The sequence below is a fragment of the Bombyx mandarina genome, chromosome 18 (genome assembly GCF_030267445.1).
Source record: "Bombyx mandarina strain Sakado chromosome 18, ASM3026744v2".
NCBI lineage: Eukaryota > Metazoa > Arthropoda > Insecta > Lepidoptera > Bombycidae > Bombyx > Bombyx mandarina.
Window position 1 is genome coordinate 11,728,573 of NC_143224.1, and position 27,382 is coordinate 11,755,954.

General features: G+C 36.5%; 1 protein-coding gene across 1 annotated transcript in view; it reads right to left on the reverse strand.

Moving 5' to 3' along the window:
* Positions 1-1,332: 1,332 nt before the first annotated feature.
* LOC114240475 (uncharacterized) overlaps positions 1,333-27,382 on the reverse strand; it is a 77,069-nt gene continuing 51,019 nt past the window's right edge. Inside the window, exons 2-3 of the mRNA XM_089734703.1 lie at positions 24,461-25,526; positions 1,333-2,712 (exon numbers count right to left, since the gene is read on the reverse strand). Of these exons, the coding sequence (XP_089590829.1) occupies positions 2,288-2,712; positions 24,461-25,508 (1,473 nt within the window). The 5' untranslated portion in view covers positions 25,509-25,526 and the 3' untranslated portion in view covers positions 1,333-2,287. The remainder of the gene's footprint in view (positions 2,713-24,460; positions 25,527-27,382) is intronic.

Sequence of the window (27,382 nt, forward strand, 5' to 3'; positions counted from 1 at the left end):
GTCGACCTCTTCCCCCTCTACCTCGCAATACCATTTCCATACATCTCCTAGTCACATGCATCTTCTCTCTACGCCCCATGTGTCCATACCACGCTATATTCATTTATGAGTATTTTATTTGTAACGATTGGCAACAGAGAGTGGAATGAATTCAAATAGAACTCCATACCTATATGTCAACCTGGTACTTTGTAGGCAGCGGCTTGGCTCTGCCCCTGGCTTTGCTGATGTCCATGAGCGACGGTAGCCGCTTACAATCGGGTGGGCCGCCTGCCTGCAAAGGCAATAAAAAAACTTTGAAAGATAAAATCGTCAATTCGAGACCAGAAGACGGCACATTTGGTCATAAGTTAGCAAAGTTTGCGTGACATTGTCAGTATTTTAACTGGATTTATTTCGTTCTGATTACGACGTGTATTTTGCTCCACTTCCTTGGTTTGGCAACACATCATAGCTCTCCCTCTATTCTTTTCTCCCTATAACATATGTTTATTATCTCTCAAATGTGTCCGAATGTGGCACGATTCTAACAAACATTCAACTCTCAATTGTGTCCAGTTCTGCATGTCTTACCAGTTTCCCTTCGAAAATTAAAAGCGAATAATGTAACATTTTACATGCTGGCTTTACTGGTGGTAGAACCTCTTGTGAGTCCGCGCGGATAGGTACCGCTGCCCTGCCTATTTCTGCCGTGAAGCAGTGATGCGTTTCGGAATGAAGGGTAGGGCAGCCGTTGTAACTATACTGAGACTTTAGAACTTATATCTCAAGGGGGGTGGCGCATTTACGTTGCAGATGTCTATGGGCTCCAGTAACCACTTAACACCAGGTGGGCTGTGAGCTCGTCGACCCATCTAAGCAATAAAAAAAAAATACGATGCTTATATCCCATGGTAAAACAATCACATATTTTTTCATTTGCTTGCATACCTGCACAGCGGCTATAAGATATTGCCTGTGTCATTAACAATGTTAATAGCCTACATTTCTATGTATGAGCGAATCGTTCTTCGTCAGACATCTTATCTTACCAACTACCAAATAACTGATGATCTTAGTAAATATTCGTATTTTTAAGAGGTTTAATGTAATTTCGCGAAAGTATCAATTTTACTAAAATCTCACAGTAAACTTAATACACGTGCATTAAGCATTTAAGCTTTTTGTGACAATACTATTCGCTCACATTGCACGCTCAAATATTATGTTGATTTAGTTTCAAAGCAAACCTTTTTCCTTCGTTGAAAAAGATATTTCGTAAAATTTAGTCTGCCACAACTTTTTACTATATTATACTGTATTTATTTCTAATTTGAGTAAATAAATATCTAATTTCTTTTTCTAATAGTTTATTCAAAAAAGTTACTAATAAGAAATATTAAGTAGGTTATTAGAGAGTAAACTGATCTTGAATTGAGATCAAAGTTTGCTTAAAAGCTTTCGAAAATAGATTGGGGACTGGTGGAAAAATAATTACACGGATAAAATTGTTTACATACGAACCTTGATTTTTAGCATCGACATTTAATTAAAGAAGAAAAAAAAAGTTACCTGGAAGATTTTATCTTACGAAGCGGAAAAGTCAACTGGGAAAATTTCCCGAAGCGTCCTAGATAATTTTTAAGCCGGCCGGCTTTAGGAGCCTCTCATTCGAAATGTCTCCCGAATAACGCATTCACTTAATCTACAGAGGATTTTCCATTACATACAATTTATCTTTATAAATTCAATTTATCCTTAAACAATATATTCACAACAAACATCGATTCAGTTTTAGAGTATTACTAGCTGACCCGGCAAACATTGTTTTGCCATATATAAGATTTCTAGGGAATTTCTAGTGTAGAAAAAAAAACTAACTTATTGTAAGTGTGTAAGGATGTGGTAAATGAGTGAAAGAGGTATGTAGTGCTGTGAACGATGAGGGAATATATAATAAAAATAACAAAACCTCATTCAACCACATAATACCTCATTATAACAAAAAAAATGTCCGAAAAAAAAAAAAATTGTTAGGGGTGGACAACCCTAATCACTTAGGGGTATGAAAAATAGATAGTAGCCGATTCTCAGGCTTACTGAATATGCATAAAAATTTCATCGATTTGAGAATCGGTCAAGCGGTTTCGGAGGAGTATGGGAACGAACATTGTGACACGAGAATTTTATATATTAGATTCAATGATAAAATTTTCCGATTTAATATTTGAGTTAGCGATAGGTATTTACACGTTTTTATTTTATTTTAAATCTAATATCACAAATACTATCATTTATATCAAAGTTTTTAGAGAAACAATAGCGGTAATGCGATCAAGAGCGAACGATGGTAGAGAAAGCTGCCGCCAGAGAATGCCTTAAGCCTTATCTCATTTTGCACGGGATGTCCGTACGATTCCTCTACCGACTGCAACAAATCTTTAGGGCACGGCAACGTATCTAATGGAATATCTAACAATTTGACGGCGTTATTCGTTTTAAATTTATCCCTTTGGCCGTAGTCGTCGTTTCTGTCATAATAATCGTAATTCTCATCGGCCAAGACGTTATCTTTAGCGTTAGTCGCTTCGACGTGGTCGTTGAGATGTCTATCGCTCTCTGGATCCTGGATACACGATACTTTTTCCAGGGCGTGTCGTAGAGTGCTCTCCTGGGTCTCGTTACGTAAAACGTATATCCAGGACAACCGGCAATTACAGTCGAGTGGATTACCTGAAATTAGAACAATAATTAGATTGCGTGTTTTGGTTTAGGTGTTTTTTTTTTCGAACGTGAGCCTTCCAATTCTAAAGCGCTAAACATTACGCTTTTACATTTGTTTTCTTACAATGCCCCTCTGATTTGTAACGCTCTATTGTTTTGTTGTTAGTAAAACTAAAGTATGAATGATATGCAGTCATGGAAAGTGTAGTAGTAGGACCTCTTGTGAGTACGCACGGATAGGTACCACCACCCCGCCTATTTCTGCCGTAAAGCAGCAATGCGTTTCGGTTTGAAGGGTTGGCTAGAACGTATATCTCAAGGTGGGTGGCGCATTTACGTTGTAGATGTCTATGGGCTCCAGTGATCACTTAACACCAGGTGGGTTGTGAGCTCGTCCACTCATCTGAGCAAAACAAAAAGATGTGTGGTGTAGGATAGGACACCGGATAGGAACGAAGTTCCTTATTATAAAAATATTAATTTTAAGTTCTATTCGAGGTATAAAGAAAATAAAAATGGAGGTTTCGCAACAACCCACGGTCTTCAGTAACATGAGAACTTATTGTGGTACACTTCATTCACAGTTGTTTGCATAAGAGTTAGTGTATTGCGCAAACGAACGCTCTGAGATCGTGGTCAATGAATGATAAAAAAATATGCTGAGTATTTTTTGTACGTTATTACAAAGCTAAGTCGTACACTGTGTGCATTACTAATTTGTACGTTATTACAAAGTTAAGTCATACACTGTGCGCATTACTAATAAAAATCTTACGTTACGGACGTTTTTTCTCGGTTAGGGTACCCCTCCGCATCGTCCCATAAGAAACTTCGTTCCAAAAAGTAGGCGGTAATTGTTTTGATTGCACGAACAATAACAGTAAAGTGTAATGCTTAAGTATGGCGGGCACGTTCATGCGATATCACACAGTGCTGATCCATTTTATTTGCATTCGCGCGGCGTCGGGATTATCAGAGAGTAGCCAGCAGCGCAACCTGCCGCGGGGAGATAGTTGGAGCTGGCGTGAACTAAGAAAAATGGCGTTTATCCGAACTTGGCACGTACTGGACACTTATTCTGCGCAAACCAGACCGCCGCTGTGCGGAATTAAGGATATTTCCTAATCGTAGTTAATTTATTTTTATATTGATCGAGTCGATCGATTCAGTGAATTTTCCACTAAGTTTAGTTTGATTGGGTTTGTCGAAAATGATTTTCATTTTAACGCGGCTAAGTTAAATTTTTCCTCGCTCCGTTAATAAAAAAGTCGAAATTTAAAGGTATATTTACCTACAATGTGACTGTAATTAAAATATTGCATTCAGTAAGCCAATAACATGTAACATTAATTTTAATAGTATAATTTGTAAAGCAGACGTGTTTTAAAGGGAAAAGTATTATTTTAACATACAACAAAGCATCAGGTCGTTTTACGAATGGATGAACGAGCTCAAGGCTCTCTGATATTAAGTGTTAACCCACATTGAGAGATGAGGACAGAGTCCCATTTGTTATGCATAACGGCTATCCCGCCCTTCAAGCTGGAACTTGATTGGTGAGAGCTTTGGGGCAGAAATAGGAGGGTTGGTGGCGTTTAAGATATCCACACCATTAGCTATAACTGGTGACTAAATGTATTCATAATAAATATAGTAGTAAAATGAGTAGTCCTATTATCGAATTCGTTTGTGGAATTTAAATTCAATAAATTTTCAGCTTCGGATAGCGTGGTGTGGACACGTGATGCGTAGAGAGGAGATGCACGTGACTAGGAGATGTATGGAAATGGTAGAGGGGGAAGAAGGTATGGATGGAGTGTGTGAATTACGATATGAGAGAAAGAGGAGTGAGTGCTGAGATAACGGCTGATAGAAGAGAATGGAATAAAAAATTCGCTGTGCCGACCTCACCTAATGGGACAGTGGAGGTCGGGGGTCGCGGGTTCGAATGTCGCCAAGGGAAGATATCTATATGATAAATATAAAAATGTCTTTTCCAGGGTTATGAATGTATATTAAATACATGTATGTGTATAATAAAAATCTTACATTTATTTCCGTTATCTGATACCTGTAACACAAGTTCTTTACGAACTTATCACGGGACCAGCTAACGTGGCGTGATTGTTAGTAAATATTTATTATTATTAAAGAAGAAGAAAATTTTCAGTGAATTCAAAGTATTTCAATAAACAAAGTCGGTTAAAGTCGGACTAAAATGAACGTGAAGACAAAAGATATCGAGTGGCGTATTCAGCGCTTCGGGATCTAACTATAACGTTTAACGAACTACCAACACAGTAAATAATATTGTGTAACATAATCAAATACCCAAAACTTGTAGGATAATTCGAAAGCTTTCATCAGCTCCGAACGGAAAGCGCAGTCCTCGTTTAGAAAACAAATGATACTTTCAACTCACGATGGGTAGTGTTTCACAACAGATATGCCTCTAGCTTGTTTAAACTAGTGGTAGGACCTCTTGTGAGTCCCCACGGGTAGATACCACCACCCTGCCTATTTCTGCCGTGAAGCAGTAATGCGTTTCGGTTTGAAGGGTGGGGCAGCCGGTGTAATACTGAGATCTTAGAACATATATCTCAAGGTGGGTGGCGCATTTACGTTGTACTTAACCCCAGGTGGGCTGTGAGCTCGTCAACCCAACAAAGCAATAAAAAAATAAATAAATAAAATATATGAAGAACACAATTGTGTAACAACACATTTTGAATAAGCAGCTTAAGTTATCGATCGAGTGATCTTTGTTGCTAATACTCAAAATTCGAGGCTTGCCTATATTTATTCCTCTTTGATATGTGCGTTTCCGGTTACCATGACATAGGGAGATATCGTATCTAAAAAATAATAATGTTACGTTACAAAGAAAAGAATGTAACGAAGGAAAAAAAAACCTCTCGAGACTAAACTAAACTAAACTCTCATGTTAGTGGCAGATATTAAATATTTGACGTAATATTATAAGAAATATTTGGTCTTACATTCAATAAGCTATAATTTAAGTCCAGGTTGGCTGTAAATCATGCTTCCTACGTCACAGTCTGGTTTGCGCTAGCGGGTTCACCGCTGAATCCATAATAAGTTTCTGAATACAATTTCGCTAGGTAATTTTAAATTTTTAACACCACGCTCATACTTATTGACGGTCTTTTGTTTTATTTACGACTAGGTGACCCGAAATAAATAAATAAAAACAATGTTTTCGTTTATAGTTTAAAAAAAATTAAGGAATTATTCCTAATTATTGGTGGTAGGACCTCTTCTGGGTCCGCACGGGTAGATACTACGACACCGTCTATTTCTGCCGTGAAGCAGTAATGCGTTTCGGCTTGAAGGGTGGGGCAGCCGTTGTAACTATACTTGAGACCTTAGAACTTATATCTCAAGGTGGGTGGCGCATTTACGTTGTAGATGGGCTCCAGTAACCACTTAATACCAGGTGGGCTGTAAAAAAATAATAGTTATTCTTTCCCGTAGTCAAATCGGTCCGGAAGAGTAAGAAGTTATTATTTAAAAAAACGCTGTATATCTTAAGATAAGCTATACGCTAATAAATTGCAGGCTTAAGTGCCCATATTTCTACATCAATGAAAACGGATAGAAAACGGACGAAAATAGTCGTATTTTGTTTTCATTTCATTTCACTCCGACTGGTACACCCAATTAGTTAGTCTAGACTAACTTATTTATCTTCTAATTATCTATTTCTCAATTTCGTCCGCTACTGTCCAATTTATCTCATTTTAAGACTCCTCATTGTAGTAAACCAGAGTTAGGGCAGAGAACATCATTAATAAGAGCATTTTATTTAAATTCTAACGGAATCTATATAATAATATTAATACGTGAAGCAAAAACTTTGTATCCCTTTTTACAAAAATAGCGCGGACGGAGGAGTATGAAATTTTCCACACTTATAGAGAATATAGAGAAGAAGTGCACAATGCTAATTTTTTTTTTTTTAAATAATTCCTAAAATATATATTAAATCAGTAAAGAAAACATTACACACACCTCATACCATGTATTTGACGCACACACGCATACATACTATTTACTGTCAAACTTTTGTTCTTGACGTCTGTGGTCAAATTGAGAATAGATTAAATATTGTTTGTCTTTATTAATATATTTTTATAGTGTAGCCTCGGCGAAATTTGTGATTATAGTATGTGTACAAACTTACAATTCTAATTAATTAAAGTCGAATTTCGACTGCTGTGGACCTCTAGTTCTTGTTAAAACGTAATTGAGGCTTGCCTTTATATAAGTTTCAAGAAAATTTCAGGTCACGGGCGTCCTTTAGTTCGAATAAATTTATTCCTTGGAAGCGCACTCTGTCAAACACAAGTTTCGAGGGGTCTAATTCACTTATTTAATAAGGAGAAAATTAATATTATCTGATATCGCTCATCGCGTTTTCTGTGTGGGGTTGAACGGAAATATTCAACTGCAATACCGTTCGTAATAAATTGAATTAGCCGGGAACGCTGTAATTAAATTATCTAATTTCCAAGCTTTAATTTTAAGTCCACTCGATTGGTGAAGTTTTATGGAAGCTTACCGTTTTTCAAATGATTCAATTAGTTTCGCGGTTTTTGTTTCTCTTAATTCGTTGCCACTTGGCGATGTATAATCTACATATTTTTATTGGTTTTATGTTTTGAACAAATTTCTTTTCTCCATTAAAATAGTAAGTATTATATGTGTGTAAAGAAATACGTCTTTAGAAGAAATAATTTAATCTTACATAGTATTATATAATAAATAATATTTTTTTAAATATAAATTTAATTATAGTTATAAATAGAGATATTAAGGACTTTGGATGTTGTTTTCGTATTTATTAAAGTATAATACTTTTAATTTTATACTGTCAAGAAATTCGTATTTATATTACATACAGAAAAGACAGTTAGGTATTTATTTCATTGTCTGAAGTATTGGATATCATTATATGTGACTAAACCTTTTATTCAACATTTTAAATTATGGAATGTGCATTCTATATACAGAATTCGTTTTATTGTATTGTGTTATGTATACAAAAAACGCAAAACGTTTCCAACAACAAAGAAATTACAGCAAACGCAAAAAAAAAAAAAAAACAATATAGACTTGTAACATATTGCAAAAAGCGAGACAAACGCGACTCGATGAAAGTACAATTTTTCAGAACAACGCGCGTAACAGTCGTGAATAATCAAATGAGTATTGTGTAGGAAACAAAACGCGTTACAAACAGCGTAGGCATGTGGAAATAAAAACGGCTACTCCTCGATGAGAATGAGGGAGGGGAAATTTATCGGTCTCCTCAACAAAATATAGGTGCAGCCGTAGCGTACCGAACACGTGATTTATCGGCAATGTGCGCGAGATATAAACCGATTATTATACGTATCGAGTACCGGAATATCGAGTTTATCGACATATTTGCGTCGTTTGCAACCGACTCGGGATCCTTGACGGAGCCGAGGGCTTTGCACACATCGTTAGGCCATTGTTTGTACAATATCGAATTTGCTGAAATGTCTTCGGCTTCAGAGCCTCCCCTGACACGTGAATTCCGGTCTAACATTACTACGTATTCAAAATGTTATTGTTCAATTCATGTGTTTTCATAAAGGTAGCGTTGGGTTATTAGAAAAACTTTTAGATCGTTATTTCTTATGACCATGTTGTTTCTTTATATTAATATGATGATAGTCTTATCTTGTTTTCCATTTTAAACAGTCCTGGGAATATGTTTCGTAGGAAATAGTTTTGTAATTGTATGTTCCTTTGCGGCTCTGATTGCCAATTTTACTTTTCAGTTTAAATAAATTATAATTTTTAAAAATTATTATCTTAATTGGAAACTATTAATTTCGATCAAATGCATTTTCCAATTTGCACATGCAATAGCTGGTACAGCTTAACAAATCCATCTCACACGACTCCTTCTTTAGATTTGAGTTGGACAAAAACGAATTTACATATCAATGACGTGAAAGTATTTATTAGCATCGTTCAAATACCTTTCTACTTGCAGGGTTATACTTAGTATGATTGATTACGTTTCATATTTCTGTGAAGGCTCTTTGTACATTGATTGATAAATAGCTGCGATTCTATTTACCTATGCAACGAAGTATAAATTATTTGCAGTTGTTTTCATTTTGTTTAGGGCAATCATAAACATAATTTTTTTAAAGATTTTTTTTAAATGTGGGAACACAATGATAAGTACTAGAGGACCCGCAGTAGTCGAAATTCGACCATAATTAATTGGAATTGTAAGTTTGTACACTATTATGATTGTATTTTATACTTCTATAATCACAAATTTCTTCAAGACTATAAAAAATATTAACAAAGACAAACAATATCTAATCTATTCTCATTTTGACAACAGACGTCAAGAACAAAAGTTTGACAATAAATAGTATGCATGCGTGTGTGCGTCAAATACACGGTATGTAGTGTGTAATGTTTTCTTTATTGATTTAATGTATCTTTTATGCATTACTTAAAAAAATATTAGTATTGTGCACTTCTTCTATAAATTCTTTATAAGTGTGGAAAAATTTCATACTCCTCCGTCCACGCAATTTTCGTAAAAAGGGATACAAAGTTTTTGCTTCACGTATTAATATATAGATGGCAACACAGTTAGTTGCAGTTGCACAAAAAATCTGGTTGTACGTGCACGTCTGGTGTACGTCAAGAAATAACAATCCTTCCCTCTTAATCTAATTTTTATTGAAGCTGGTGGTAGGACTTCTTGTGAGTCCGCGCGGCTAGGTACCACCACACTGCCAATTTCTGCCGTGAAGCAGTAATGCGTTTCGATTTGAATGGTGGGGCAGCCGTTGTAACTATACTTATACTTGAGGCCTTAGAACTGATATGTCAAGGTGGGTGGCGCATTTACGTTGTAAATCTCTATGGGCTCCAGTAACCACTTAACACCAGGTGGGTTGTAAAGAAAAAAAAAAGCTAGCACACAAAGATCACTCCACGCTCTAATCATATTTAACTGCACACGTTGAATTACTTGTGTCCGGTACTAAGAGGGCCGCAGGCTACGGTCTGTGCTGCTATTAATTGTGACCTAGAACTTGGCCTTCTCAAACTACCACTGCAATTTCTCCAAAGTCGGTCTACGATAGATCAAATATATCAAGTCTTCACCATATTTTTGTAATATAAATTATCTCTTTTTTTTATGATTGAAAGTTTACTGGTGGCCCGAAGGCCTTTCCAGTTTCATCAGGACAGGTGGGCGAGCAAAGGCTCAGCCAAGAGGGGCGGGATTTGCTAACAACTGCCCGAGCGCCTCCGAAGGAGACCTAACAACTCAAGAGTAGCTGCTTCGCAAATGAATCTACTGCCGGATCGGAATCGCGACCCACTGAGAAGATCCGGCGAGAAACTCAGCGGGCTGATGCATGGGTTAGGTTGCACGTCGACCTCTTTGTCGAGTTCGACGAATACGGTTTTTTTTTTTTTTTTTTTTTCTTTTTATTGATGCACAAAACAAATTACAACCAAAGAAATTATAAGTTTAAATGTTTAACATAACAATCTGGATTGCAATTCAAAACAGGTGCATACAGAAAATTTTTTACAACTGAACATATGCCTAAATACGATGTATATATACTCACATACGCTCCCACTCACACACACACACACACACAGCCGCACGCACACACACTCACACACATATGTAAGTTACTATCTGATTAAATTAGATCTAATGTATTATTAACTGGACAATATTAATTATTTGAGAATATGTTTAACTAATTTACAATATTTATAAAAATTACTCTCAAATATATCAAGATCAGTGTTGTCACTTGCCAACTCATTATAATGTCGTGCCATTCTAACAATGGGATTAAAGTATGAGATGTTATTTTTGTGAACTTCAAGTGCAAAAAGATTAGTGCAATGTGATCTACGCGCAATATATCTGGTATTAAAAGATATTTGCGAAATTAAATCACTTGAATTTATTATATAATGTATGATTTTGTACAAATAGACTAAGTCAAAGTATTTACGACGAAGAGATAAAGATTCAATTTTGAATTGGGTTAGTCTATATTCATAATTAAGATTATTTCGACCTGGTTTCAAACGGTAAGCTAATATCCTAAGACATTTTTTCTGCACTCTTTCAATATCATCTATATGAACTTTATAATACGGAGACCATATTGGTGTAGCATATTCCAAGAGACTTCTCACAAGTGAAAAAAATAAGTATAATACCGAATGAGGATTCTTGAAGTCTTTGCTTTATCTGAGAACGAAACCTAAAAGTTGATTAGCTTTAGAAGTTATATATTGATAATGTGAATGGAATGAAAGTTTCTCATCAAAGATAATACCTAAATCTTTAGCGACAACGGACCTATTTAAGACACTATTGTTCAAAAAATAATTATTAATGATTCTATTTCGTTTATTTGTAAATGAAATAACAAAACATTTGCTACTATTTAAAAACATATGATTAGAATTACACCATTTAACTAATGTACCTAAGTCTTGCTGCAAAAGGGAGCAGTCAGCTGGACTTGAAATATTGTGAAATATTTTTAAGTCATCCGCATATAATAAATGATTACAAACTAAATATTCAGTTAAGTCGTTTACAAATATATTAAAAAGCAAGGGTCCGAGATTAGAGCCCTGCGGTACGCCCGATGTTACTGTGACAGGGGACGAGAGAAAGCCCTTCAAGGCCACCAACTGACTTCTCTTGTTGAGGTAAGAAGAGATCCAACGAAATAAGTTACCGTGTATGCCGTGCGAGACTAGTTTATGAAGTAGAATACGATGATTGACTTTATCGAAAGCCTTGGAAAAGTCTGTAGAGACAGAATCAGTCTGGCCTCCAGCAGCAAAAGATTTACAAAGAAAATCCTTATATACTAATAAGTTGCTTATAGTAGACTTGTTTTTTAAGAACCCGTGCTGCTTTTCAGAAATTAGAGGTTTAAAATGATTATAAAGATACATGTAAACTGAAGATTCAAAAATTTTGGCAAAACATGATAATATGCTTATAGGTCTATAATTCTCACATCTCGATTTATCACCACTTTTATGAATGGGTATGATATATGCGGTTTTCCATAGATTAGGGAAAACACCACTAGCAAGGGATTTGTTAAAAAGTTTACATAAAGGAGAAACTAACTCATTTCTACAACTCCTAACAAAGTAGGGGGGTATTCGATCAGGTCCAGCACCCTTACTAATATTAAGTAGCTTAAGTTTGAGAAAAACCTCGCCCTCATCAAGTACAATAGAAGATAATGTATTACTTATGCGATCCTTAAAGTACATGTGCTCATCGAGAGTATAAGAAAAGTTGGCAGTTGTGTCTTTCTCATAAACAGAGCTAAAATATTGTGAGAAAAGCTCACTTATTCTCAATCCGCTAGTTGCAATCGTTTCACCGAACTTCATGGCTTGTGGAAGAGATGTGTTAGATCCATGGACTCTTCTATTGTTAACGTAACTCCAAAAGATTTTAATATTTTTATTAAGTGAGTTTTCAATAGAAGATACATAGTTATTGTAACAATCAACAGCTAATTTCTTACATCTTTTCCTGAGAAGTGAGAATACGTCATAATCGCGTGGATTTTTAAATTTTTTAAATAATTTGTGATACTTATTTTTCTCTTCATTGCACTTGATTAAAGACTTGTTATACCAGATTGGATATCTATGGTGTTTAACATTAGTAACCGGGGTATATTTATTGATTATGCCAAACAATGTACTGTAAAAGATTTCACAACATACATTAACATCATCGTGATTTAGAATTTCAGACCAGTCTGTTAAATTTAATTCATACTTAACTTTATTTAAGTCGCACTTGAAGAAATTTAATCTTTTGCTTGGATTTTGTTTTAGAGATTTAGATAAGCTATACTGAGGAATATTTATCAATATTGAGGGGTGATATCTGTCTAGTAGACTTAATTCGGTTGTTTCATTAACAGTAACAGTCTCCAAATTAGAAAGCACAAGATCAAGAATACGCTTATTTGTGTTTAAAATCATATTAGCTTGCTTAAGACCACAAGTAGTTACGAGTTCTATTAAACGATCAGACTTTTTATTTGGAATATGTGTTAAAGTAGTTCGATAGAAATATGAAGAAGTTAATGATGGCCATTGTATGTTAGGAGTATTAAAGTCTCCAACTAATAAAAAGTAATCATCAGGAACTTCGTTTAAAATAATGTTTTGGCAGTGTGAATAAAAATGATCTATATCAATATAATTCATGTCAGGAGGCAAGTAACAAACACAGATATTAATATTAGGAACACAATTTTTTTCGTGCATAACGGTAATCCAAATATCTTCAAAACGGCTATCCCAGTGTGTCTGACGAATAACTTTAAATCGTTTATGAATAGCAATTAGCACTCCACCACCTTCCTGTTTTGTAGAGTGAGTTTCAGCACGATCTCGTCTATAAACATTATAGCGATCATCTATTATTTCACCATCAAAAACACTGTTATTTAAATTCGTTTCCGTAAGGCAAACAATATCAAAATTTGAGTTTAGTGCATTTATATAAAACTGAGTTAATTTACTACGTATCCCATTAACATTTTGATAATATACACTAACCATAATTATTATATAACAAGGGAAAACGAAATAGATGTCTAGTATTTATTATGTTAACTTAAGATAACTTATTTAACGAGTCTATATTCTTTACATGGAAAGCCGGGGATTGTTCATCCTTACGAATGTAAATTTGACCAAAGCGAACCCAAACATACTTATATTTATTCTCAAAACAAAATTTTCTGGCCAAGCTGTGCAATTCTTTCGCATCTGGTGATAGATGTTCACTTAAATAAATCCTACGGCGCTCACCATTTATACCCAGATGAGTAGTACTCAATTTTTCATTTGTGGAAGATTTATTAAACCGCGTAGCAGCTGAGAGTAGTTGATCGCGAAGTCGCGGCGAAGACAGCGTTACCAAGATATTTCGTGGCCGAACCGAGGTAGTATTCATCTTGGCTACTCTGCGGCAGGCGCGAATGTCATTATCGGAAATAACAACTCGTAGACATTCACACAGTGTCTTAAACAAATCCAAAACATTTTCGTTTCTACTCTCAGGTATTTCATGAATTTCAATATTTAAATCTCTTGAAATTTTTTCTATTGTAGCTGTGCGACTCTGCAGCTTGGAAAGGTCAGTTTGAGTTTTAAGAAGTGCTGCTTCCAGAAACTTAATACGCTTTTCTTTGTCTTCTATAGCCAATTTAAAGTCCCTTTGCTCAGCAGTAATGAAGTCAGTAGTGGCCGTTAATTCGTTTTTAAAATGCTGCAACGCATGGTCTACTTCGACAGCTACTATATCTTCAATATCCTTTTTTAGGGCTGAACGCAGGTTTGAGACAAAAGCTGAATTTAAAGATAATTTGGAATCGAAAAGTTTACTAATGCTTTCCATTGTAACGGGTTCAGTCTTTAAGCTCGTAATGCCATGAATAAAACTGTCAGATTGTTGGGGTGTCTCATTAGAAACAATGCTAAAAGAAGCGTTCATGGTTTCATCCAGCGAACAATCTTGCACAAGGGAAGGCCGGCAGGGAGTATTGTCTTTATTTATGATCTTACGTCGAGTTACATTCAGGCAGTATGGGCAACGCAGTGAAGCGAGTTGCGCGGGATTCAGATTCTTGGCAGATTCCACAGTAATATTCAAGCATTTATAACAATACTCGGAAGCACAATTGTTGCATTTCAAACAATTAGACTCTATTAGTACCATAAGACATCCGTGGCACTGCATAATCAATATTTTATCTTTATCTATACAAAGTCGGTAGTAGTAAAAAAAAAAACAGGTATGATGCATAAGCGAGTATTCATATGAATGCACTACAAAGCAGGTACAGATTGAAAAGTTCAAAGCGCAAGCGCATCGCTCGCTTGGCGCAACAGGTAAGACCGGAGGTCGCCCACCTAGGGACGATGGTTCGAATCGGTCCTCAAGCCCACTTGTTTTTCAAACAATAAATATTTCGTTTAAGCAAAGCAATTTATCACTCACAAACTGACCGCACTTCTCACACTTCAAGCAAAATCGAAAGAGACGTCCGACACAATCCAAAATGGACGCCGCTCCAAATGTAGATTAACCAAAGATGGAACGAGAGGCACCGATCTTCGCAAATTAGTCCAATTAAATTTGAGTCAAATACACAAAGATTTCAAACTAAAAAAAAATTATTATAATCGGTACTACACGTCTGTTCAGTTCGACGTCACGAGGTAAAAAAAAAAAAAAAAGATACCAAAAAAAAAAAGAAAAAAAAAAAGTTACCGGGGTCCCTAAGCCTGCTCCTAGTATTAGAGCTGAAGGCATCTAATGCAAAGGTTATTGGATCTGATGGATCCGTAAGGACGTGTCTAGGGCGTCGACGGTGACTGGCTCCTGCATGATCAGGATTCGGGGAGTAGTCAGCGGCGGCAACGATAAGGCGATTATCATGACGGCCTTATCGAAGTATCGTTCCGACGCTGACTTCATGTTTTTTTTCATTTTGTAATATAAATTATCTCTCTTGCTCTCTCTAAAGTTTAGCACCATTATTGTGAGCCATTCTACATGTAATTCCCCTAAAAGTATTTCAGATATGCACGCAGAAGCTACACGCACTAAAGCTGTTTTCAGACTACGCTATAATATAGTGCCATATAGTATAGCAGCCTATACTTAGCCAATAATATATAGTACTGTACAGTGTGCACGTGTCCATAACAATGTATGGTGCGCGATATTGTTGTGCTATGAGCTACATACTATGTGCTATTATATTATAGCGTAGTCTGAAAGCGGCTTAGTTGCTTGGCTTCTTTTATCCATTTCAAGCATTTACCTACGCTTAAGACCATGGCTTTTAAGTGCCGGTATGCGCAATGGAACCACGGTTCAGTGAATACTTCACGGTATGCTAACAACTTCCGATATATTTTTACTGCAATCAGTCTTGCGTTCTGATAAGCATATTATTCTAAAGAAATGTTCATTATTAGCACGTGACCCGTGAGCCCGATTGCTCATCTTGCGTAAAAAAAAAAGCTACCACGACAGCAAGTTCAATGGAAAAGCTTAAATATTTTTACCTTCATCTGAGACATTTAAAATATATTATCTAAAACATTCATTTTACATGTCAGGACGTAACTAGATTCATTCGTTTAGTTTGATACTATGCATGATTACGTGGAACGACCCAGCGTTCTTGAACGTAATGGATAGTCTGTCAGAGCACCACTAATTTATGGTTCAGAGGTGAAGCAAGATGGTCACAAATTCGGCCAGTTTGATTTCGGAGGTTTGCGAAAATTCATCGGCGCTTCGCCCGAAAAGGGTTCCAGTATTGACAACGCGTAACAAGGGTACAAATATTCTGTTCAAGCTTTGTTTTTTCAGCTTTTCGTGTCACGTAGAGCTTTGTTTAAGTGGTTTTATTCAGATTAAGTAAATTTTTTTTGAAACTGACTTTGTTTACGAGACGCTTTTATTTTGTTATTTTTGAATGCAGAATCACCGTCACTGACGAACGAAATCATTTTTTTTATTAATTACAATTTTCTTTTGCAAAAATATAATTTGAATATGAAGTAATCTCTACGATAAACTTGCTGTTTTCTTAAAAAAAACTTTCTTTACAATCTAAATGATTTCACGAAAAAAAAATTTTTTATTCCTTTTTTTATTGCTTAAAAGGTGGACGAGCTCACAGCCCACCTGGTGTTAAGTGGTTACTGGACCCCATAGACATCTACAACGTAAATACGCCACCCACTCTGAGATATAAGTTCTAAGGTCTCGAGTATGGTTACGACGTCTGCCCCACCCTTCAAACCGGAACGCACTACTGCTTCACGGCAGAAATAGACCGGGTGGTGGTACCTATCCGCGCGGACTCACAAGAGGTCCTACCACTAGTAATTACGCAAATTCTAAATTTGCGGGTTTCGTTTTTATTACACGATGTTATTCCTTCACCGTGGAAGTCAATCGTGAACATTTGTTGAGTACGTATTTCATTAGAAAAATTGGCACCCGCTTGAGATTCGCACACCGGTGCATCGCTGAACACGAATGCACCTGACGTCTTATCCTTTAGGCCACGACGACATCAAGCATTCCGAAGCTAGTAAATAGCCTTGAGAGGCTAAGCCAGCATGACCTAACAAGTAGATGAGCTCTCAGGGCTCTACCCTGGGGTTGTTGCTAATACTAGGTTTTCGCAGAATCTACCACCGGACTGTGGCTATGGGAGGGGCATAGTTAAGCCGCTAGTCGCTAATGCTCAACAACCTTTTTAAACCTCGTTTGAAGGAGAGGCCGTAGCGTTCGGCGAGCATTGTGGAAGGGGAGTCAGTTCCAGAGCCAGATAATTACTTGGCTACAACCTCTAAAAAGGCTCTATCAATGAGCGCAATGATTCCTGATAGCACAGATAAACTATTCCAATAGTAGGTGGCGTAATAAGTAAAAGAAAGCTAACAATGGGATGATCTCAAAGTATTCCTTAGCGTAATTCCATGGAGTGATATAATAAAATAAGACAATCAAAGGGCCTCCATAAAACGTTATAGATTTAGATCTATTTTGTTTAGTATTCGTATAAAAGGTTAGATATTTATAGGGTTGTCCCATGCAATCGTAATTAATAAATCTACTAATAATTTAATAAGTCCATTAATTTTTTTTAGTCTATTTTCATTGTTGTAGATACGTAGACCAAACGAACCAAGTAGGGATCAACTGTACGAGTAAACTGGAGCTCACGGAACTATTTAGGTAATAGCTTGTACATACTTTGTAATTGATTAAAATGATGATTAAATTATCTGATATCATCCATTTAATTCCATTTGATATTCAAAGTAAAATTATGATTAAAGACACGCTACTTCAGGGATACACAAACATTTGTGTTCACAAAAAAAAAAGGATTAATTATTATCAGTGCGATTCCTTGTTAATTCGACAGATCGTTTTAGTGAGGCAAATAAAAAGGGAAAGGGAAGGGAAAAGATTAGCAAACGCGTTCATACATATTATTTTATATGAGTATGCGCGTGAACTTTCATAGTAATAATCACATGTTTTTTTAGAATTGATATACACAAAAGTTTTATTATTAACTAGCTGACTCGGCAGACTTTGTATTGCCTCAATCGATAAATAAAAAAACCTAAACTTGTGTATAAAATAAACTTAAAACAAACACAAGGAATCCGTCCGACGGGGGACACATCAAAGGAAAAACTAAATTGTTCTTTTTATTTAATTCCGAGCATTTTAAATTTATCCTTTATCAATTTATTATTATTAACCTTTTAAACCTTCCCTGGACTTCCATAAATAATTCAAGACCAAAATTAGCCAAATCGGTTCAGCCGCTCTCGAGTTTTAGCGAGACTAACGAACAGCAATTCATTTTTATATATGAGTCCTCTATTATCAAAGGTGGAAATCTGTGCATTTGGACAAAAATATGTTATTGATATGTCAATACAGATTGATTTGAATATAATCGTCTCCTTCAAAGAATACGGTTCAAAACCTGCATTAAATAAAGTATTAACTTAACCTGTTATTTATCTAAGATGTCGTTCAGAAGAGTTTTGTGACTGCCAATGGAATACAAAGTCAATAATTTCTTTTTCTGATTTACCAATAATTGTCCAAAAGTCACATTGCCGGCTTTGATAATAGTCGACTCATATATAGATAGAAGATAGATTTGAATGTAACTTCATTAAACTTACCCAATCTAACTTGTTTTAACATATATAAATTCACGAAGGTACAAAATGTCTTAAGATATCGTGTCTAGAGGAGCCGGTACTAAAGTCACGAAAGCCGAAAAATTGTTTCCTGCACGTAAGTAGAAAATAATTTTTATACTATAATCTTGAATGCTTCTAGAATGTTGTTAATTGTAAATTTAAATAAAACGTTATCGAGTCAGCGAATTTTTAGTTAAATAAGGTATTTGCTCACATAATCACATTTACTGGTGGTAGGACTTCTTGTGAGTCCGCACGGGTAGGTACCACCACCTTGCCTATTTCTGCCGTGAAGCAGTAATGAGTTTCGGTTTGAAGGCCGGGGTAGCCGTTGTAACTATACTTGAGATCTTAGAACTTATATTTCAAGGTGGGTTATATGGTCTCATTTACTTTGTAGATGTATGGGCTCCAGTAACCACTTAATACCAGGTGGGCTGTGAGCTCGTCCACCCATCTAAGCAATAAAAAAAACCATGCTGATTTGCATGATTTCCTATTCTCAATGTGGCTACATTGCGGATTTAAAATCTTGTCACAAAGCAAAACGCAAAAGGCAAATAATATCACGTCGACAATCCTCTCCGAACGGATCAAAAAGACCGTTCACATTGATTTTTTGTCTCTGACAGAGAAATTTATAGCAACATTGATCCCTCCATTACCCATAAATCCCCCATACGTCATAGTATCTTTGTAGGGTGCAAATTGAATCCGTTTTATTACAGGAAAGAAACTATAAAACTCAGTAAATCGATCCACTTTATTTGTAAAGTATTGATGCGCTGGAAACAGAGGACGCGGAAGGGAGAACGGATAAAAGATAAAATAAAATAGGACGCTTTTTTGTTTCATTAAATCCCGGCAACAAGAAATCTCATCGTTTTTTTTTGTTTTTTTTTATTGCTTAGATGGGTGGACGAGCTCACAACTCACCTGTTGTTAAGTAGTTACTGGAGCCCATACACATCGACAACGTAAATGCGCCACCCACCTTGAGATATAAGTTCTAAGGTCTCAAGTATAGTCACAACGGCTGCCCCGCCCTTCAAACCGAAACGCATTACTGCTTCACGGCAGAAATAGGCAGGGTGGTGGTACCTACCCGCGCGGACTCACAAGAGGTGTTACCACCAGTAAAAAGATACATACATACATAAATGAGCCTAGATTTATTATTGTCTTTTGAGTCATTTTTCTATTGTCATTATAGGCATTGTCATTAAGGCAAGCATATGATCACCTAACAGTGAATGATCACCATCGCTTAGGGGCACCAGCAAACCGTTGTTGACTGTCTTTTATTCACGAGCAAAAAAGCTTCTAGAATGGAATCTGCTATTGATTGATCTAAAAGAGTAGCATTAGTAGATGAGCAACTTATAAGCTGACCACATGAAATTGCGAAAGACTACCTCGTGGCAGTAATAGGCTCTACCACCGGTAATAATGGAAATTGATATTTTTTTCCGATTGAGTTTTTATTACACGACTTTGTTCCTTGACAGCGGAAGTTTTTCGTGAGGACACACGTTATGTACGTATTTCATTACAGTAATTGGTATCCGGTAACTTATTAATGTAGTCGGTCGCTTGTACATTGGGCGTTTTTTTCCTTTAGAGCGCGATGACCAAAAAATACCCTACGATGCAGTGCAGCCCTACACCCGGTTCTCTCTTCGAAGATACTAAGCAGACGCACCAAGATTCGGATATGTCAGACCGATCCTATTGTATGGATGCGAAGCATGGACGCTTACACAGAGAGAAGAGGCAAAACTTCTCGTGACGGAGCGAAAGGTATTGAGAAAAATACGAGGACCAGTTCGGAAAGAAGACGGTTCTTGGCACGTCCGGAAAAATAAGGTGTGGAGAGGCTTTTTGGTGAGCCAAATATTCTGGGGGATATGAAGGCACGGAGGCTCGGGTGGCTCGGACATGTAGTACGTATGGAGCAGGATCGGGCTGTGAAACGGGTGTACGCGGGTGTACCAGAGGGACGCCGCCCCGTAGGGAGGCCCAAGTACTGCTGGTTTGACGCCGTGGAAGGAAATTTACGGGAGCTCCAAGTGTCGGACTGGCAAGGTGTTGCGCAGCGCCGGGATGAATAGCAAAGTTTATTGTCGGAGGCCAAGACCCACTTCGGGGTCATAGCGCCAGCTCAGTAGCAGTAGTAGCGATGACCTCGATATCCGTACTTTTTAATTATTTTCCAAAAGATTATCAACAGGGTGATACAGCGTATTTAACATGAGGCTACTTGATTGTCAGCTATTTGATTTAAATTACGAATAATATGACCGTAATATATTTACATGAAATTCCGTGTTCGGCTTATAATATAAGTATGTTTTTCCGGAAATATTCACATAGTTTTGCTCGGTCAGATAACAATTACTAATAACAGTAGTCATTAAATGAAATGTGTTTGGATCAGGACTAACAATAGGCATTGCCAATATTCCCGCCGATCGTATTTGCCTTGAGTAATGTAAGCGAATTGGCTCTCCCTGTAATAGTTCATTCTAAATGGGCCGAATGTGGGTGAATGCTTTTGTTATTTCAGATTTAAAGTCAAACGTTTGAAAGCGCAGCCAAAATTGTTGTGTATTTGCCAAATTATTTAGGCGTATACATGAGTGGGTGTTGATTGCTATTTCTTTCGATAATATCGGTGGGGTTTTAAAAAACATCATAATTCACCTTGATTGTTTTTCTGAAATTTTCTAGAGAAAGCGCATCTAGCTACAACATTTTCACTAATAAGAAATACGATAAAAGATAAGCATCGTGTATCTTATTTTTTTCTGGTCGTTCCCTCAATGCTGAGGATCGTGACTGTATGTCAATCTTCTCCACTCGGTCCGGTTCTGCGCCATATGTACCGCTCCCCATATCTGGCCTCCAGTCACCTCCTTGAGTTGGTCAACCCATCTAGCTGGCGCTCTTCCTCTAGCGCGCTTCCCCTCCATCTGTCCGAGAATTGTGAGTTTCTCCAGGCTGTGCAATGAGGATCGCATTATGTGCCCAAAGAAACTCCGGATCCTTTCCTGGCACATAGTCAGCAGGCGCTTGGTGACCTTCAACTCTTCGAGGATGGAGACATTGGTTCTCATAGCTGTTCAAGGAATGTGTATCTTATTAAAGCCCTCAAAATTAATTAATTTGCGTTATTACTGATGATGAAGAGAAGTTCACGCCAATTACATAATCTATATATTAATACGTGAAGTAAAAACTTTGTACCTCTTTTTACGAAAATTGCGCGGACGGAGGAGTATGAAATTTTCCACACTTATAGAGAATATAAAGAAGGAGTGCAGATTGCTAATATTTTTTGTAAATTATGCATTATAAATACATTAAATCGATAAAAAAAAACATTACACACTCTACCACATATTTGACCCACACACACACACGTGCGCACATATGCTCTTTGTTTATTGTCAAACTTTTGCTATAGCTTAAAGTCTGTGGTAAAATTGAGAATATATATTGAATATTGTTTGTTAATATTTGTCTATAGTTGTAGTATTGGCGAAATTTGTGATTATAGAAGTATAAATAGTCTGTAACAATAGAATCACAATAGTGTACAAACTTATAATTTCAATTAATTATAGTCGAATTTCGACTAGCAGGGTATCACTAGTAAATGAGAATTATACCTCATATCTTAAGGTACGGCAATAACGTTGAAAACTCTATAGATTCATTTAACCATTTCATGCATCTGTCGGTAGACGGGACCGTGTTGTAGACAACAATAAAAAGTTGAGGTTCAGGAGTTCGTTTATGACTTTTTTGAACTAAGCTCGACGATGTTATCGCAATGTTAGTTTAAGAGTTTTTTTTTTTATTGCTTACATGGATGGACGAGCTCACAGCCCACCTGGTGTTAAGTGGTTACTGGAGCCCATAGACATCTACAGCGTAAATGCGCCACCCACCTCGAGATATAAGTTCTAAGATCTCAGTATAGTTACAACGGCTACCCCACCCTTCGAACCGAAACGCATTACTGCTTCACGGTGGAAATAGGTGGGGTGGTGGTACCAGTGATTACGCAAATTATAATTTTGCGGGTTTGATTTTTATTACACGATGTTATTCCTTCACAATGAAAGTCAATCGTGAACATTTGTTGAGTACGTATTTCATTAGAAAAATTGGTACCCGCCTGCGGGATTCGAACACCGGTGCATCGCTACATACGAATGCACTGGACGTCTTATCCTTTAGGCCACAACGACTTCGAACTATGCAAAGATTATATATTAAAATCACTTAAGCTAAACTGAACATAAGCCGTACGCTATTACGTAACATATTCTGGAACATTACGTGAACAGTATACTATATTGAGGTTTCGACGAAAAGGGTAACATGACGCCCGGACAACAACTTATTCTGTACAAAGCACAGGTTCCGCCTAGCGCGCAGAACTTTTCCAATCTTTGGCCCGGCGCTTCTAAGTAATAGCTACTTTTCTATGACTTCACAGAGAAAGGGGCCATTCGGATGGTCAATAATTCTGATCTTACTGCTTGATTAGAAACCAGAGGAATTTTTGTTATCTCTGTATCTTGTACTTTATATTCCAGGAGGACATCTCTGACCAATTGTTTGGAGAACGAGTGTGGTATCTTAGTAGAGGCAGTTCTTTAGTTGCTCTTGGTTGACGTACCAGACCAATTAACAACGCGTTTGCGTATTAATTGGACAATTAGGTTCGTCAGCAAATGCTTGTTAAATAAATTCACGAAAAAATACAAAAAGGACCTACACTTCCATCTATCCAACGGATGATCGAACGATACGGAAAAGGGACTAAAGGTTCTAACAGCGACCATGGTAGACTATCCACTTCGACTGCTCCAATTAGTTGCTATAACGCGTGGGCGTTGTATAAAGAAATGTCTCCAGAAAAGTGCTGGCAATTGAACTCAAGGCCCGCAAACTTAATTTCTTTTTGAAACAAAAAACATTTTAAGTGTAGTGCTTACCTAAAGCGTTCTAACTAATTCTATTTTAACTTTTGTAACTAGAGGTAGTTAAGTATTCACAAATATGTTTTAGTTCGAGTTTTTGATCTTGTTTTATTTAGAAAAAAATTTTGTAGACTGTTTTGGAAAATCAGCGTATGAAAATATTTAGATAAGACTGCGAATTCACAAAAAAGACCTTTTAAATAATTTTGTTTCTAGAAATAGGTCTAGGTAACTGTGCACTAATTTAGGTCTCATATGATACTATGCAGTATTTTAAAGGTCTATGCTATGCAGTTAGTAGATGCTGTCATTGCAACCTTGAGACGTCATTCAAAGATTAATTTCCTTAGCAAAAATGTCCACCCTTCAAACTCGAACGCAATTTTGCTTCATGTTCATTTTTATCAGGATATAGACTTGTACGAATTCAGATTATATCTATTACCGGTAAGGCTGGATAGATATTTGTCCAAAGCATTGTTTTTTTTATTCCTTAGATGGGTGGACGAGCTCACAGCCGACCTGATGCTAAGTGGTTACTGAAGCCATCTACAACGTAAATGTGTCACCCACCTTGGGATATAAGTTCTATAGTATAGTTACAACGGCTGCCTCACCCTTTATACCGAAACACATTACTGCTTCACGGCAGAAGTAGGCGGGGTGGTGGTACCCACCCGTGCAGACTCACAAGAGGTCCTACCACCAGTAAATGGTTTATATTAAAACGATTTCATTCTCCTTAAGTCATAATAAACTGTAAGAAGCAAGGTCTATCTATCTATCTACGTATAAACAATGAAAATAATGAGTAATAAACAATTAAATATTGAGCAGTATAAAGTAACGTTATAAATTATGGTTTGAGTATTGCAACTCACCCTCTAAGTAGACTGCAGCCGAACTTGATTTAACATTCTCGACCAGTGGTCGAATCGCCTCGTAAGATATCGTTTCCAACAGATTATTTCTTAAATCCAACACTACCAGACTCCTCATATCTTCGAGAGCGTCCTCGTAAAATGTCGTCAACCTATTCCCCGATAGCCACAATTTTCTCAATTGAGCCAGACCGCCAAAAGCTCTCTCCGATATGTATTCTATAGCATTGTTATCGAGCATCAGCTCTTTCAGGCCCCACAGTTCAGTGAACGCCAAATTTCCGATCATCGTTAACTTATTGTGTCTCAAGTTCAATTTCGAGAGGTTTTCCAGTCCCTCGAACATCTCCCGCGTCACTACTGATATGTAGTTGTAATCTAGTCTTAATTCTATTAAGTTGTTCAAGTGTTTGAAGCAGCCTTCGTGTATCAAACTAATGTTATTGTTCGACAAGTGGAGTATGTGTAAATTCGGTAGGTTGTAGAACGATTCTCGTTTCAATTCCTCTATTTGATTGTCATCCAAACTCAGGTTTGACAGCATCATCAGCCGCGAGAACGCGTGCTTCTCGAGTTTCGTTATCTTCGTTGATTTCAATACAATCTGTCGTAATGTTGATGAATTTGTGAAAGCGTACGGTGGAATACGTTTGATAGTACCGAACTGTATGGTTACATGTTTTAGTTTATCTAATCTCACAATGGCTTTCGCTGGAATAAAGGTTAGAGCGTCATCAGATCTAGCGTTGAAGATAAGATGCTCCAATTCGCTTTGTGAGGAAAAATTAGGCCATATTGGATCATCTTCAGTTATTCCGCCTCCAAACACCCAGCAGTCGGCTCGAGTGGCCATTTTAGGTTTGTTGTTATCGCAGTAGCAATGCACTTTGGATCTGCGGTCTTCTATATCACAGATGTTAACAAACATGGGCACGTGAAAGTACCTTCTATCTATTCTGGGCTTCGTATCATTCTTACTTTCGGTAACAGTAAGCTTAACAGTCATCACGGAAGCTATGATGATCAGGTACTTGGTGACTTGTTCCATTATTTCTTAAATTTATACCTGCAACAAAGAAAAAAACCGTGTAAGTCTAAATTCATATATACAGTCGTAATATTTGTGTGGAAGAACATTTAGTATTTTCGCATTTTGAGATTACTATTGTAATACTTCGGTGGACCTTAATTTCGAAGGCATAGTGCCTTGACAGGTGTCTCAATGTCTTGTAAGTTGGACATGACACGTAATTATTTCGAACTTGTCCAATTTGTTAGCGTGAAAATAGATATTTCGAGGGCGTCCCGCAGTTGCGTGACAGCTTCGCCCCGAACTATTCACAAAAGTCAAAGTGGAATAGACAAGATGCTAAAGTTCACTATATAAAAGATCTACTTAATGTCTGAAGTTTTCAGCAAACTATCACAACCATTTTTCAAGCTCTAATGATTCTTTTGACGTTATTCTTGGTGAACGATAAAAATATCGTGGCTGGTAGCTTAATAGTCGTTATTTTAACAGCTTTTCTATGTTTTATTACTACAAATGGTATTATTTTTTAGTGCCTTTGTTTGATTTCTTTAGTTTACAAAGAAAAATAAATGTGTACTGTTTTAGCATTAATTTAAGTAGAAGCGGTCTACAATAAAACATTCTAAGGATTAATTGCTCTACGTGACCAAAAAAGAAAAGATTACCTTGATCTAAAAAAATAATTATGAAAACATTTTTATCTAGTGTAATATTTTTCGGAGTTTAACCCCAGAAGTCTGTTTTTCCACCCTTCTGATGTATGACCCTCATAAATATTCGTAAGCGTACATTTTCACACATATTCGAGTCACGAAATGCTTAAAAATTAGCCTCCATTAATTAGTTTTAACCTAATTAACCGAAATGTTTTGTATCCGTTTACATGAGCCGTAATATAAATGTTAATATGACTTGAAATAAAAAATTCACTAAGGTTAGTTCATTTCTACTCGGCGTTTTTTTCTTACATTATTGTGTTTTACTCTGATACTTTATGATTGTTCAGAGAAAAATTGGTAATAATTTACTCCTTCGATATGTAATACCGCTTTGATATCTTAATCGCCAAAAACCCTGTTTTGTTCGACCCTCTTTAAATGAAACTTTATCATTACATTCAAGCTGTTTTTTTTGGTCTATCTAGATTGTAGACGACCTTAAATCAATATTGGTACAAATATCCGAACATGATAAAACCATTTAATATCTTAATAATAAAGCATTGCGTTTATATTGTTATTTTTGTGAATTACTTTACAATTACAATGACTGTGGCGTGGCCTAAAATAGCATCACCCCATCTCTTCCAGTGCGTGTCGTAAAAGTCGTCAAAGGGATTCACAGGAGAATAGTCGGTAGCGTTCTCTGAGTATTTATTATACCATTATTCTTTTGTACCGTGGATCAATAAAAATTAGGAAATAAATTGTTATCGCACAAAAGCGCTGTAATAGCAAATGGTAAGTCTTGTCCGTTTCTTCAAGAAAAATCTGAAAGAGTCATAAAGATTAGTCGAAATATTTCCGTATCAACAGATAGTGCCAAGTTATAACGTCCAGTATTTATTAGTGCCATAACGAACTCACCAGATTTGCAGCCTGCTCCGTGTATAAAACTATAAAGTAACTTTTAGGACAAACTTCGGCTGGCGGATTAAAAGTTAAGCTTGGAGTTTCATAGTTGAAACTATTTTTAAAGCCGTTCCAGTGTTTTCGTTAAAGCTTTTTATGGTTATGAACTTGGACTTTAATTTTTATCAGCGGTACCCTGAAATCGATTCGGAATGGCTTGTTCATTAATATTTACGATAAAAGACTAAAAAATGCATTTAAAAAATACAAATAAATTTTTCAATATTTATTGTTACGCGCTGGGGCTTGGGATAAATA